Genomic DNA, 13,909 nt, shown 5'->3' with positions numbered 1-13,909 from the left:
GACCTTGACAGGCTTGAGGAGCAGGGCCCTGTGGATCTCATGAAGATCAAGTGCAAGGCCCTGCACCTGGGCCAGGTCAATGCCAGGTATTAATCCAGGCTGAGTGATGGGTGGGTTTGGAGCAGTCCTGTGGAAAAGGACTTGGGAGTACCTGTCCAGACAAAATCAGATACGACTCCCCAGTATGCGCCTGCAGCCCGGAAAGCCAACAATATCCTGGTCTGTACAAACATAAATGTGACCAGCAGGTCAGAAGGGGTGATTCTGCCTGTCTCCTACGCTCTTGTGAGACCCTAACCAGAATACTGCATCCAGCTCCAGGGGTTCCCAGCACAAGATGGATGTGAACCTGTTGGAGCAGATACACAGAAGGGCCATGAAGGTGATCAGAGGCTGAAGCAATTCTCCTATGAAGACACGCTGAAAGAGATGGGGTTGGAGAAGAGAATGCTCCAAGGAGATCTGATTGCAGCTTTTCAGTTTATAAAGGGTGATAGAAGAGATGGAGAGACATTTTTTTACCAGGGCCTATAGTAACAGGACAAGAAGTAACAGTTTTAAACTGAAGGAGAGCAAGATTAGATTAGACATAATGAAAACTTTACTGTGAGGATAGTGAGATGGGGGAACAGGTTGCCCAGAGAAGCTGTGGATGCCCCATCCCTGGAATTATTGATGGCCAGTTTGGATGGGACTTTGGGAAACCTGGTCTAGTGACAGATGTCACTGTCCATGGCAGGGCACTGGGACTAGATGATCTGCAAAGGCCCCTTCCACCCCAAATCTTCTGTGACTCGGTGGTGCTACACTCCCTCCTGCTGTTGGCACACAAGGTCCGAAGGCAGGTGCCAGCAGGCTAGGAGGTGCCAGGGGACCCCCCAGATTCTCCCCCAAAACAGCAGAGCTGCAGGAGGCACAACACAGAGACTGACTGACCCGACCTCTCCTGAACAGGATGGACAGTAGTTTTCTGTAAGCAGGATTATTAACTTAGAACATTGCTGTGGATTTTGGTTTTCATTTTCTTGTTAGTTTTTTTAACAAAACCTTTTAAATTTTTGGTCTATTAATAGCAATGGAACATTGCCTTCTCAGGCTAAGCTGAGCCTCCCTTTCTGTTCTTTCTTTCTACCTGTATCCTCCCCACATAAAGAAAACTTCTAGAAGAACTATTCTTTGAGAATTTGAGGGGGAGGATGAAGAAGGAACAGGCTATGATTTGCACAAAATTAAAAGAATATTTGAGACACAAGACAAATGTTCCCAGAGAAATGCCCCTTTCCTTACTGCAAAGAATATATCAATGAAGCATTTGCATACATTACACCAACTAAATTAATTTACCCAGACTTGCTGTTTGCTTTCAATGCCCAAAGCTAACAGCCCACATGGATTTTCTGGGTTGTTTTATGTTTTTTTTCCCCTTTCTTAAGCCTGACTACACAAACTCAAAACACACTTTCATCTGACAGTGAAAAAAGGATGAATTTTAGGTTGTCTTGTAACAGGGAGACTTTTCCTTCAGTGCCACACTTACATTGCAAGGTACCCAGAGCAAGGGCAAGCTGAAAGTCACTTGTGGAGAATGGGCAGAGACGTGCAGGGGAATAGAGAGTTACTCTGAGCTAGAAACAATTTATTTCCCCTCTTCTATACCCTGGGCATGACCCCATCACACCAGGCTGTCGTGGTGGGTTTGGCATGCCCACTGCTTGCTGGTACCAGCAATGCCTCAGCAAGAAGGAGACAGACACAACTTTAAGACACCCTTTCATTTCCTCAGAAACAGCTCCCAGGAGAAAGTCTTAACTAAAAATATGGAGTGTTTTATGGCTCATACATTTGTCAGTGACTGCTGCAGAGGTGTAGGCACAGGCAGAGCCTATGGAGACAGGACAGGGAGACAGGGATGACAGCACTGAGAGCCCTGTGTTCCCTCCTCACTGCACCTACCTGGCCCCAGCCTACTGTCTGCACTCCACTGTGGCCAGTCTGGCACAGGCTTAGCTGCACATTGCCCTGTGACAGTTGTTAGAGCAGTGTGACACAGACCACAGAGCAAATCCTTGGCCAGGAGGGATGCATAGATGAGATTAGAGACACTGGTCCCACCAAGAGAGGCTGTGGGCTTGTTCAGCAACCACCACCTCATCCCTTCTCTCCTGCCAGGAGACCAGTAATGTTTGTGCCATCCTTTGGCACTCCTGGGGTGCATCTCTGAAAGAGCAGTTAATGGACTTACATGTCATATAATTGTGATAGCTGGAGATTGTCTGATGGAAGGGGAGAAATTCAATTGTCTCAGGGTGGATTTGGTCTAATTATCGCAGATGACACCAGCAAATCTGCTTCTCTTGGAGACACGCTGTTACTGTAGTAACTTGTAAATGAATATCAGGTGATGAGTAATTTAGAGGCAGTCTGAACTGCTGAGTTTATGAGCACAGTGGGCAATCATTTCTTCTTTCTTTTTTTTTTTTCAAATTCTTTTCCATATTAATTTCTTTTTTAGTGTGAATGTAAACCACAAAATCAACAGGTCAGATATAAGGCTCTTGTGAACTCTGCCTTCCCTATCAGTCAGAGCAGACACAGCTTGGATGCTTTATCACTTTGCTTTTAATTAAAGCCTATAATGGTTTTGCATTCTGTGAACAGGCTTTATCCAAAATACAAAGTGGATAAAAGATGAAGCAAATCTCCAGATAACTCTGCATTTTTGATTATCTCTACTGTACATATGCAGGCTGCTCACTCCCTCACCCAGAGCCAGGATCAGCAGTGTCTCATGAGCAAGCTGCCGATAAACAATGGTTGCACCCTGCCCTTGTGGAGAAAGAGCTGATAGGGTGTGCCTTGGCTTCTGACACTTGCCTTGTGTGGCCAAAGGGGATGGCATTTGGAGGCGTCACCCTTGCTTAAATCAAGACATAAAATCTTCTAGTCCAAAGAGAAGATGGTAAATGTCTGCACACCCCAGTGCATCAGCAGTTGCAATGCAGCATGAGATACGCTTTGCTGTGGTTTGCTCTCACTGCACTGCACCCAGCCCTAAAATGCAGCAGAGAGAGTACAAGTTGCAAATCAGGTCCCAAGAGCATGTCCCACCCTCCAGCCTAGCTTTTTGTTTTGAGTAGCAAATAAGTGCCAGATGCAGTTATTTGCATGCACAGGATGCCCAGAAGCTGCCCATGCACATGGTTTTGCTTGCATCTGATAGTCTATTTTATTTCTCAAAGAGAGCAGAGAAAGTGATCTCAGGTGAGATCCACCAAACACAGCAGCTAAATTGGGATCGTTTTCCTGGGTGTCCATGACCCTGCTGCAGCTTTGGCTGAGGGTCATCAGGGTGGTGCATCTCCCTTCAGTTTGAAGCACAGGAAGTTTTGGTGCCCATCTGGGCTTGGATGGGTTCATGAAACTTAGGTTTGAAGTAGGAGAGCTGGAGAGCATGACCCGGCTCCATCCTGCCAGTGTCCACACTCTGGTAGGTCTCTCTCAGAAAGCATCTATGGACTGAAATGTTTTAGTGTGGATCCTGTTTATATTTCATCATAATTACATTGTTTTCAATATATTGAAGAAGATTGAATTTCTTGAAGTTTTTTGCTTGCACTTCAAGAGTCCATGACAGTTAATGCTGAAAAAAAAAGATGTTTTTAATAGAAAGCAAGTGATTAATTTTGAGAGTAACATCTCTACTTTCACCTGGGATACATTTAAAATAATGAATCATAAATTTGCTAGATCTACCAAAAACCAATGCTTTTTTTTCCAAAATACCTTTGTATATATGTGGATTCATCTCAAATGTGGGGTCATCTGATAGAGAGAAGTGTGTGGTACACCATAGGCATGTACTAAAGCTGCATTTTCTCTGTATAGTCAGAGGTGTGTAATTAGCATGAGGACAGTCATTGACACATCCCGTGTGCTGTGTCACCAAGTCACGCCTGATTATGTTGCAAAGTGAGATTAGTAAAATGAGTTTGAATTTGTCCTCTCACTGCCATTTGATAGTAGGGAAAACAAATCCTTCCACTGCCAAAGCTGCAACTAATATTCAGTACTTAAGAAATTCAACTGATGCATTCATAATGAACAGGATTTTGTGTAATTAAAATTTTAAATAAATCCCCAACATGATCCCTGACTTGGATTTCTTAATTTCAGATATGAAAGTACAGCTTTTGACAAAATAGGTTGAGGGGGTTGGAGGTTTTTTCTTCTCTTTTCTTTCATCTGAAAGACTTAAAAAAATCTCATCAGCATATTAAAAAAGAGCAGAAGATAAATTAAATGAAGACCAGGATTAAAAGACTCACTACTTTCTTCATGTCACCTTTATAGTTCTTTTGAGCTTCTGTCCCTGTGAGGTGGGTGTAAGTAACCTGGAGGTGGATGTTAGTGGGTGGCAAAGCTTTTGTGAGGCAGAAAGAAACTGAGGATTAGAAAATTACTGGAGGCAGTTTCCATACAGATGAGAAGAAGCAGTCAGCCCCTGAGAAGCCAAGAAATAGGAGGAAGACAGTAAGAAAACTGAATAAATGGCACATTTCCCTGGCAAAGAAAATGCCTATTTGTTTTAGCAGAAACCCTAAAAGTTGCCATGGTTGCTGAAAGTTGCTGACAACCCTGGAAGCTGCTCACTCAAAGCAATCTCACAGCTGCAGGACCAGGTCCCTCCTTGCCTGCAGAAATCCTTAGGTCAATGTCAAAAATCCACTGAGTTTCCACTGCTCATTTCCAGTTGCTTACACACCTACAGGGTGAGCGCATCCCTTGTTGTTCCTTGTCACAGGCAGGTTGGTGGGATTGTAACAGGGGGTGTGGGCACAGCCCCTCTCAGTCCCAGGCTCCCACCAGAGGTTGCAGCTGCCATGAACATGTACAGCTCCTACCAACTCTCCTGCAATCCAGCCATAGAGCTGTGGATGGAGAGGAAAGGGTTTGGGTTCATGGAAGGAGTCATTTCCTCTTGGGAGGAGGATTAGTTTGCAATGCCTCAGGGTGTGCTGAGGTTGGACTGGGATAGAGAGGGAGCGCTGTCTTCTGGTTTGGGCTGGGTGGCACGTGTAATGGCTTTGTTTTCATCTTTGCAGTTTTCAGAAGCCCCACTGTGGTGGCCTTCAGACCGCACCACTGACTGCCCCAAGCAAAGAGCCCAGCGAGTGGGTGAATTGATGTGTTTGCAAAGTGTGTGTGACCACTGGAGAAAATGCAGCTGCATGGGTGTGAAGTGTCTGGAAAAAGATGGTTATTTGCAGCACCTGCTTTCCTGTCAGAAACACTTTTTTACTGGGCAGTGAACCAATCCCTGTCCTCCCTCAATGGAATGTTCTTGGCACACATTGACACTGTTCGCAGGGATGTGAAAGGCTGATTTTTGCACGTTATGTGCATTACAGCAGGTAAAAGTATGAATGAGGCATCCAGGTTTCCAGTATAACACTGAGGAACACTGTAAAGTGCTGAAAGGTGACACTTAACCTTTACTCTGAAGACCTGAGCAGTGTTTATTCTTCTACAATGTGGTGGTGCTACTCACCGTCCTTATACTCTAGGTCAGCAGTGTCCAGGCCCTCTGCCATGAGATAGGAGCACTGCTTTCAACTCTCCCTCACTCTGTGGGATTTATCTTGAGCAAATTCACCATTTTTAAGTTAGAACTTCAATGGCAACTCACTTAGCTGCTCAGGGCAGCAGCTGCACTTGCTCTCCCTGCTGAAGCTGTGCCAATGTGCAGCAGAGAAGCACAGCTTGAGACACAGTGCTGTATCTACTGCCTGCACCCCACAGGGCCGTGACCTCAGCCAGCAGAGGTGCAGTGTGGGTTGCTGCCTCTGTTGCCACTATTTTCACCGTAGCTGATCTAAAGACTTCACTAGTTCAAGCACAAAAGGTCCCTCAGAGCATGAGGGGCAATAGCAAAGCCCTTTCTCCTGGGTGGGTGCCTCAGCTTTGCAGCTGCAGACTTGGAGATGTGTTTGTGTATTCTTCACCTCTTGGAGGTCTTTAACTCTTGCATCTACCCTTCATCCTTCCCCTGAATTTTCCATCAAGTCATTGGAACTGTAATGATGGTAGGGAGGCACAGACTTACACCCTCATGTGAGGAGGCATCCATTTCTCTCTCTGTGGGCTGTGTTGTCTCCAGCACAGCAGGAGAAGCCTATTGTGGTACACCTCTTTCCTGGCTAAAATTGGTTTGTCTTTCTGTTTCTTGTCCAGCAGCCAGTTAAACCTCTGTGGGTCTGTGCTGAGGATGGGTTTGGTCCTGTCTGCATGTAGAGAGGGTGTCCAGAGGGATTTCTTTCAGCATCACTTGGAATCAAGTGAATTGCACTTCAGGACTCTTCATGGGCTGTCAAAGGAGCTGACAATCTTCAGAGTTAGGGACTTACCACTGAAACATCAAAGGTAGAACAAATGTGTCACATCTAAAGCAATTTGCTGCATTTTGAGCAGAAACCCTGTGTCCCAGCCCAAATCTAGTCATGGTTTGGTTGGGGTTTTTTTTCCATAAGAAAAGCACCATGTGCTTATAAATTGGTCTTTGCCAAGTTACTTGGTCTTGAAAAGAAGTGCTCTGTAATAAGCTGCATCATTAAAAAGAAATTTTTCTGTGAGCAGCAGAGCCTGGTTTCCTGCGGTTTGGTGCCTCATGGTGGGATTATGTTGCATCTAATGAGGAGCACTCTGGCTGAAGCCTTTTCTCCTGTTCATAAAGACACTGTCTCATGTGAGTTCTCTGGTGTCTATAATCCATTTGGGATCAAACTGCCATTGTTTAGGTTCTCTCCTGTCTGTCAATGTAATACTGCCCACGTGGCCAGCTGTTCCTCCCTGGAGACATGAAAGGGTCATCCTGCTCTACCCTGATGCCTGTTCTCTCAGAAATGATTGAAAATTAAAGCATTTGAGAATTCCATCCCATAGTTCAATTTGACTGAAATTGGCCAACAGGATAAAAGATAATTGAGAATAATACTGGACTGACACAACAATATAATAAATCTAATTTTATTAGGTAATTGGGCAATAAACGGTAGAAAGTAAATACCAGAGCAGTTTAAACATGGAAAAATTGTTCATAAATATTTATTCAAGCATTTAAATACACTCAAGGTGACCATTTTTTGCCTGTTTTGCATTTCAATTTTAGCATTGCAATTCACAACCATACGAATGACCAACAAGAGCACAAACATCCCGATAGTTACACTCACACACCTCAAAAGTAAATCTAAAATAATATTTTTCTCTGAGACTTTTTTGAAAAGTGACAAGGAATTATTAAAAATTTCTTTCTAAATACTATAGATTCAAAATTTTGAAACAGGAATATAAAACAATTCAGAAATGAGATTTTGAAAATGGTTCTTACCAAGTCAAAGCATAAAAATAGATTATGTGGTTTGTACTGAGTTTCCAGAATTTTCAATAAACCTGAAATGAACAAAGTTAGACCAGAAATCCTTTGTTGAAGTGGTTTGTGGAAATATTTCAGAAATGTGAGTTGTAAAAGGAAATTCATAATTATGTGCACACACACAAAAATATTGTATATGTTGCTCATTGTAATTTATTTCTCCAGTTCCAGAGCTATAGAGACATGCTTGTCAAAAATTTTTTTTGAAGATATTTGTATTTTCTTACCTTGGATGCAGTTTAGATGGATGAGCTACCATTGTTCTCCATGTTTCTCAAATTAGGAGAATGCATTTCTAAATTCAATTTCATCCTCAGTGGAAATGGTTTCTCTTACTCTGGTAATCTTTGGAGAAGAATTATTCATAGTCTATAAAGCTTCAAATTTCAAAACCTAATTTTGAATGTTAGTCAAGAGGTTAATTTAAAATTCATCTTCCAAAAGGGGAGTTAAATAAAACTGATAGAAGGCTGGAACTTGTCAAGTGGTTGAGAGGTTTATCAGCATGTGAGTATGAGTTCATTAGTTTTAATTAGTATAATCACTAATTTTGCATTAACAGTTTGGTGAGAGAAAGTAATTGCTCACACCCACTGCATTAGATTGGGAGATTAGAATTCATTTTATGAGGCAATTAGCATTTCAGGAATTTTTTTAAAGGCTTTTATGATCTGCCATTGCAGTAGCCTCCTTTACCAAAGAGTTTAAATTAACCATAACTTTCATCCTAATGGGATGCAAAAATTAATGTAGAATTAAGTGTGAACCAGTAATCCCACTGCGATAAGCAGGCAGCTAAAACCACAAACCTTGATTAGTTTATAATGACCTGTTCTATTTCCCAGACAATGATAGCCATTTATCTGTCCTCAATTCATTATCTTCTCGAAAAGTTTATATTCTTGAATTTTATACAGCAAAACAAATAAAATATGCAGAAGGCAAAAGTAGAACAGTACTACTGAAGTTATAATTGTCAAAAGAAAAAACTGCAAGTTTCAAGAGTAAGGCTTAATTTGTCAATTATTCTTCATATCAAATGCCAGAAAAAGAAGAAACAACTCCCTTTGACATCCAGTGCCTTGGGAAGAGCCATGAATTTCACAGCAACAGCAATCACAACCCTGCTCTATCCATCATAACCTTTGGCAGCTACTGACACAATGAAAATGGATGGAATTGTCATCCTGGTTGGCAAGGAAGCCCTGATCTGAGATTTAGGACAGTTTGCCCAAGAGATTGCCTTCCAAAATATCCTGTAAAGAAATGTGCAAGTTCTGGTGGGAAAAACTGCTTACAGCAAGGCTGTAATTAATGCTTTCATGGTATCCATAACAAGACAAGACAACACACCCTTTGCAGCAAATCTGCCACCCATTATATGGGATTAGGCTTGCCCCTGGATAAAACAAATCTCTGCTCAAAAATCCCAAATCTGATGTGAATTGGATGAGGCAGGAGGAGAACAACTGTTAAGAGTTAGAACTGTAATGTAGTTCATGCCATTTTGGGTACATATGTTAAAATAAGGGGATGTGGGACACTATTTAGGGAATTGCATTAATCTCCCTAGGACATATGTTAAAGCAAAGTGTATATATATATATATATGTATATATGTATGTACATACTGCTGTAAGGGACGTTAGTGGATGTAAGAGATGTACCTTTATAAGAGAGTTCAGACAGAAAAAAAATGCTTAAACAGCTAAAATTTAGGCACAGCTAGGCAAACTGGATCTCAGTCTCTCTGGCATCAGCTGGTGTCACCTTTAGAAGCTGAACTACTTCAGCCAAGATCTACACTCTAAGGGCTGCCTCACTCTACAGGCTGCAGAGGCAGTCCCAGGTAACCAGGTTTTTGTCTTGGGTAGGTGAAGTAAATACTTAAAATTGGGTAAGATGAATCATGACTACCATGCCTGTGCCTTAGGGTTTGTCTATGCACACAGTTACTGTGGAGAGACATAACTCTTCCTGAATAGCATTACATGTGAATACACTTTCGGCTGAGTGAGACTTATTTCTCTTCAACAATATCCTCTTGAGAGAGGTAGAACACTTTGCTTTTTAGTCCTCATGTGGAATTCTTCTGCAAGAGCTGCTGCCTTTTTAGCGAGCTGCCCTACCTTAATCCAAATTTACTTTAGTATAAAAATGCCCTCAATCTGCCATCCAACCACCTTTGAGAGCAATTTAAGATTTATGGTAGTAAGAGCATCAATTAGGCACAAATACATTGACCAAAAAAATAGTGACAGTATCATATACAATAAAAACTGACATTTATTTCACAAATTATGGGTGTAATAAAGCCTATTGTTTCAGGAAAAATGCCTGTATTTGCCCGTATGTTTCATTAAAGAATAATAATGCCATACATATTTCATTCCCTTGTTCTGAACAGCAAAACTCTTAACTGTATAAAATGCCCCATGCTGTCCTTGCTTTGTTGAGTTGTTCTTTCTTTTTAATCAGATTTTTCCCCCTGAACTAATGAAATTGCTCTTTAAACACATACATCATTTTCATTTGAAGTGACTTATCATGGCTCAAACAGTTTGTCTGCTCTCCTGGAGAACAAGGCAACTGCCATCTCCTTGTGCTGTGCACATCCAGGTCTGGACTGCCTCTGATCCCCGGTGTGCTGAGTTCTCTGAACCCCCACTGTGCTGCTTTAGGTGGAATATGGGTGACTGATGTCTGTGGGGTCTGCACCTTGCACATTTGCACTGGTTTCTGGTCCACTCGCTCTCACATTTAATTTCTCTCTTCCCGTAGTATGCACCGACCCGCTGTGCAGCTGCGCAGGCGTCCACAGAGCAAGGCATCCTTCCTCCCTGCCATCACCACGAAGCGGTGCACGACCCCCAGCTGGTCCCCTGCACGTGCCCACTCTTCTCCTGCCCGTGGGAAGGGCATCTGGAGGTGGTGGTGTCCCACCTGAGGCAGACCCACCGCATCAACATCCTTCAGGGCGCGGAGATTGTCTTCCTGGCCACGGACATGCACCTGCCCGCACCCACGGACTGGATCATCATGCACTCTTGCCTTGGCCACCAGTTTTTGCTGGTCCTCAGGAAGCAGGAGAAGTACGAGGGCCACCCCCAGTTCTTCGCCACGATGATGCTGATCGGCACGCCCACGCAGGCCAACAACTTCACCTACCGGCTGGAGCTCAACAGGAACCAGAGGCGCCTCAAGTGGGAGGCAACCCCCAGGTCGATCCTGGAGTGTGTTGACTCTGTCATTTCAGATGGGGATTGCCTTGTGCTGAACACTTCCCTGGCTCAACTCTTTTCTGACAACGGAAGCCTAGCAATAGGAATTGCGATAACCACCAGCAAAGTTCACAGCTCTGAAGCTGAAATGTGATGGGGAGGGGGAAGAGGAGGAGGAACAACAGCAACAATAATGGTGCTCTAGCTGCCTTCTGAGAGCCAGAACTCACAGACTTTTTATGGGGGGGGGGTCTTGGGTCTTTTATGATATTTAGTACTTGTCCACAGTGGGCATTATGTAAACATCCCGTGGTTACGATCCCTGTGTCATGTATTTACCGTTTTGCTAATACAATTTTATGAGAAATTTTAAAGAGGCTAATCAATTTATTGTCGCACTCCAGCAGCACTGAAAACAACACTTATTGATGAAAAGTGCGCCCAGGGTGACTGGCAGAAACCTTTGGTGCTATAGAAATATGCTATATGCTATAGAAATATGTTTCCTTCATTGCCTGCCTAATGGACCAGAGGCCCCTGTGCCTGATGAAAGATCAAGTATTCCAAGGGACAAGAGCACCCAGGTTTCCATATTAGTGATAGTGATTTAACTCCTGTATTTTGGGCACAGCCAAGTCCTGCAGGAGCTGGCAGTTTCTGAGCTCCCTTCAGCTTCTGAGGAAACAACTTTCTCACCCAAACAGTGAAAGCTTAGAAGATAAAGTCACTCCTCTGCTGAGCAGTGGGCTGGGAAGCCTCATCCTGCATTGAATTGGGAATGGCAGCTAGTGGTTCATCACTGTGAGCATAGTTAAATCTCTCTCTTGTATCATAAACTGCCGGGAGAGATTGCTAGATGGTCTGGCCATAGGCTGGATATAACCATACTCAGCCATTGGGGCATTCATCTTTTTAGCTGCTGTTTCCTTAAGCATTCAAAAAGAGATTTGCATAAAATAAAGCATAAGAAGGGTCTTAAGCTGGGTACTGATCTTGCTACTGAATTCTGTGCCAGTTAGACCCTCAGCGTGTGCTGCTAAATATTGATGCACAGCAATACAGATAGGACACCTATTTGCAAATTGGCTTTGAGATCTGACAGGCACTTCTTTGAAAAAGAACTCAACAGTTTTTTGCCTTGCATACATTTTGTGGGGTGGTGGTGAGGGGTGACCATCACTTTGTTCTCCTGAGGGTGTTTCACAAACAGTGATGGTCACAAAAAGACACAGGCTTCTCTAAGAGCTTCTTCCCTTGAATGGTTCCTTGGGGGAGAGTTGGAGGCGGGTGCTGGCCATCTCCTGTCACTCATTCCCATCTGCAGTCAGGCCTGTTTCCTCCACAGCCAACAGCAGCAGTGAAATCCCACTGCAGTAGGTGACGTGTTGAAGGAGGGGGCTCAGCAGATAGAGTGACACATGAGAAGCATGGGAAAGTGTCTTTTCCTGTTTTCCCTTCTGCCTGTGTGTGGCTGTGGTCTGGCTGCTCCCAAATGCTGTTTCAAGAAACATCTGGTGGGTTGGGTCAGTTAGAAGCTAGAGAGACTGATGATCATTGTTTGAGCTCTTTGGAGAACCAAGGAAGGGGAGGAAACAAGCTAAGAACAGTCCTTCAGTGTCTCAAAATGCATGTCGCTCTAGCTTTGGGTAGGCAAAAACTCTGATGCTGATCTCTCCCACCCGTTGCTCTCCTGAGGATTACTATAAATGATGCATAAAGTAAAGTGAATTGTAGTTTTCCTGAGATGAATGCCATGCAGGTAAACGAGTTCTGAGGCATAGATGCACCTCACCTCATTACCTAGATTTTCACAGCGGGTCAGAGAAGGCTGAGGGTCTCTTCAACAGGCTGCTCATGACTACACAATCTGAGGTCTGAGGAAAACTCAGTCCCTGTAAGAAGGCACTGGAGCATAGCTTCCCAGCTCTCCCATCTCTGGATTTAGGGGGCCAAGGGTGGCACACTGATTTGCAGTGCCTCACTGGAACAGGCAGGCTTCAGAGTGGCTGGCTTTTTCCCTGCGGTGTTAAATATTCAGGACCAGCAAATGCTGCCCTTTCCCTAAATGATAGCAATAAATAAATCATTGGTGTTTTTGTGGACTGAAACTGGCTTCTCCAGCTCCTCTAACAATTGTTCTGCAGCTGAATTAAGATGAAGCAAAAGCAATAAAACATCAATAAAACCAGTTCCTCTAGTTTAAACTTCCTGAGCTCTTTGTACAGTGGTGTAGAGACCAAATGTAATGATGCTTTTGTTGCCTGACCACAATTCTAGGGTGAGGAATATTATTTAATTATTCTTTTTTTTAGTCTATTTACTTCTTGTTAGTTGGCACATTTTTTTATTGAAATATCGACTGAAATGTAGGTATTTTGGAGCATGGGCCTTGCCAAAGGACCAGTGTATTTCTGGCAGGACAAGTGTGACAGTATCAGCTCTCTGGAATGGGTATCTCCACCTCTTGCCAGCACCCTAGTTTTGAAGGAGGGATAGTGGAAATGTGACCTTCCCAACATAACCTTCCACACATCCCATGTGTTCTTCTCCCAGAGCTTTCTAGTGACCACATGAACAGTTCAGCTTTTCCATTTTGTTTTCAGTCTTCTCCCCTCATCTATAGCTGCTTTCCTCAGCCCATTTTCAAGCCCTCACTGTGGTTTCACCCCGTGACTTGCAGAGCCCATGGCACTTCTTGCCTTCTCACATTTGTACCTGTTGGATGCTATTGTTTAAATCATTCTCACTGAGTTCTGAAACCAGCAAAGTAACCTCCTTTATCAGTTTTCTCCACATCTGCAAATATCCAGCTCTGGCAGGGATTTCAGAAATTCAGATACATTGGAGTACTGAGGAAAATCTGTCCAGTAAGTCTCCCAGTAAAGAAAAGACCTATTCTGGGAAGAAATGAGATATGGTTGCCTAAATCCAGCTTTCATAAGTGTCTCAACATGAAGTGCAAATGTTTTAAGGTATACTTAAGGACCTTCTACCACAGAAGATATTCTAATTCTGTCATAATTCAAAGCCTGTGAGCAACCTTATACTGCCATAAAGCAAAGGTGAAGCAAATATTCTGCATGGTAGCACGTGAATCCTAAAATACTGGCAGGTAGGATCAACAATGAAATTCAGTTGCAAGCATTCTTTCAGTGCTCATCGTTTAACACTTTTTACAGCTCTGCTTATGGTTGAAAGGCAGCTGAAGCTTGATCTGAAATCAGGGCTTCTAAAACTAATTTTGTACTCTAATATT

The 13,909-nt window shown here is 43.3% G+C and overlaps 1 protein-coding gene across 1 annotated transcript in view; it reads left to right on the top strand.

Annotated features, from left to right (window-relative positions):
• SIAH3 (siah E3 ubiquitin protein ligase family member 3) overlaps positions 1-12,065 on the top strand; it is a 42,403-nt gene extending 30,338 nt beyond the window's left edge. Inside the window, exon 2 of the mRNA XM_064408751.1 lies at positions 10,214-12,065. Coding sequence (XP_064264821.1) covers positions 10,214-10,807 — 594 coding nt within the window. The 3' untranslated portion in view covers positions 10,808-12,065. The remainder of the gene's footprint in view (positions 1-10,213) is intronic.
• Positions 12,066-13,909: the final 1,844 nt, after the last annotated feature.

The sequence above is a fragment of the Passer domesticus genome, chromosome 2 (assembly GCF_036417665.1).
Source record: "Passer domesticus isolate bPasDom1 chromosome 2, bPasDom1.hap1, whole genome shotgun sequence".
Taxonomy (NCBI): domain Eukaryota; kingdom Metazoa; phylum Chordata; class Aves; order Passeriformes; family Passeridae; genus Passer; species Passer domesticus.
Note: the sequence above shows the minus strand (reverse complement) of the source record. Positions and strands in the feature narration are given on the sequence as shown.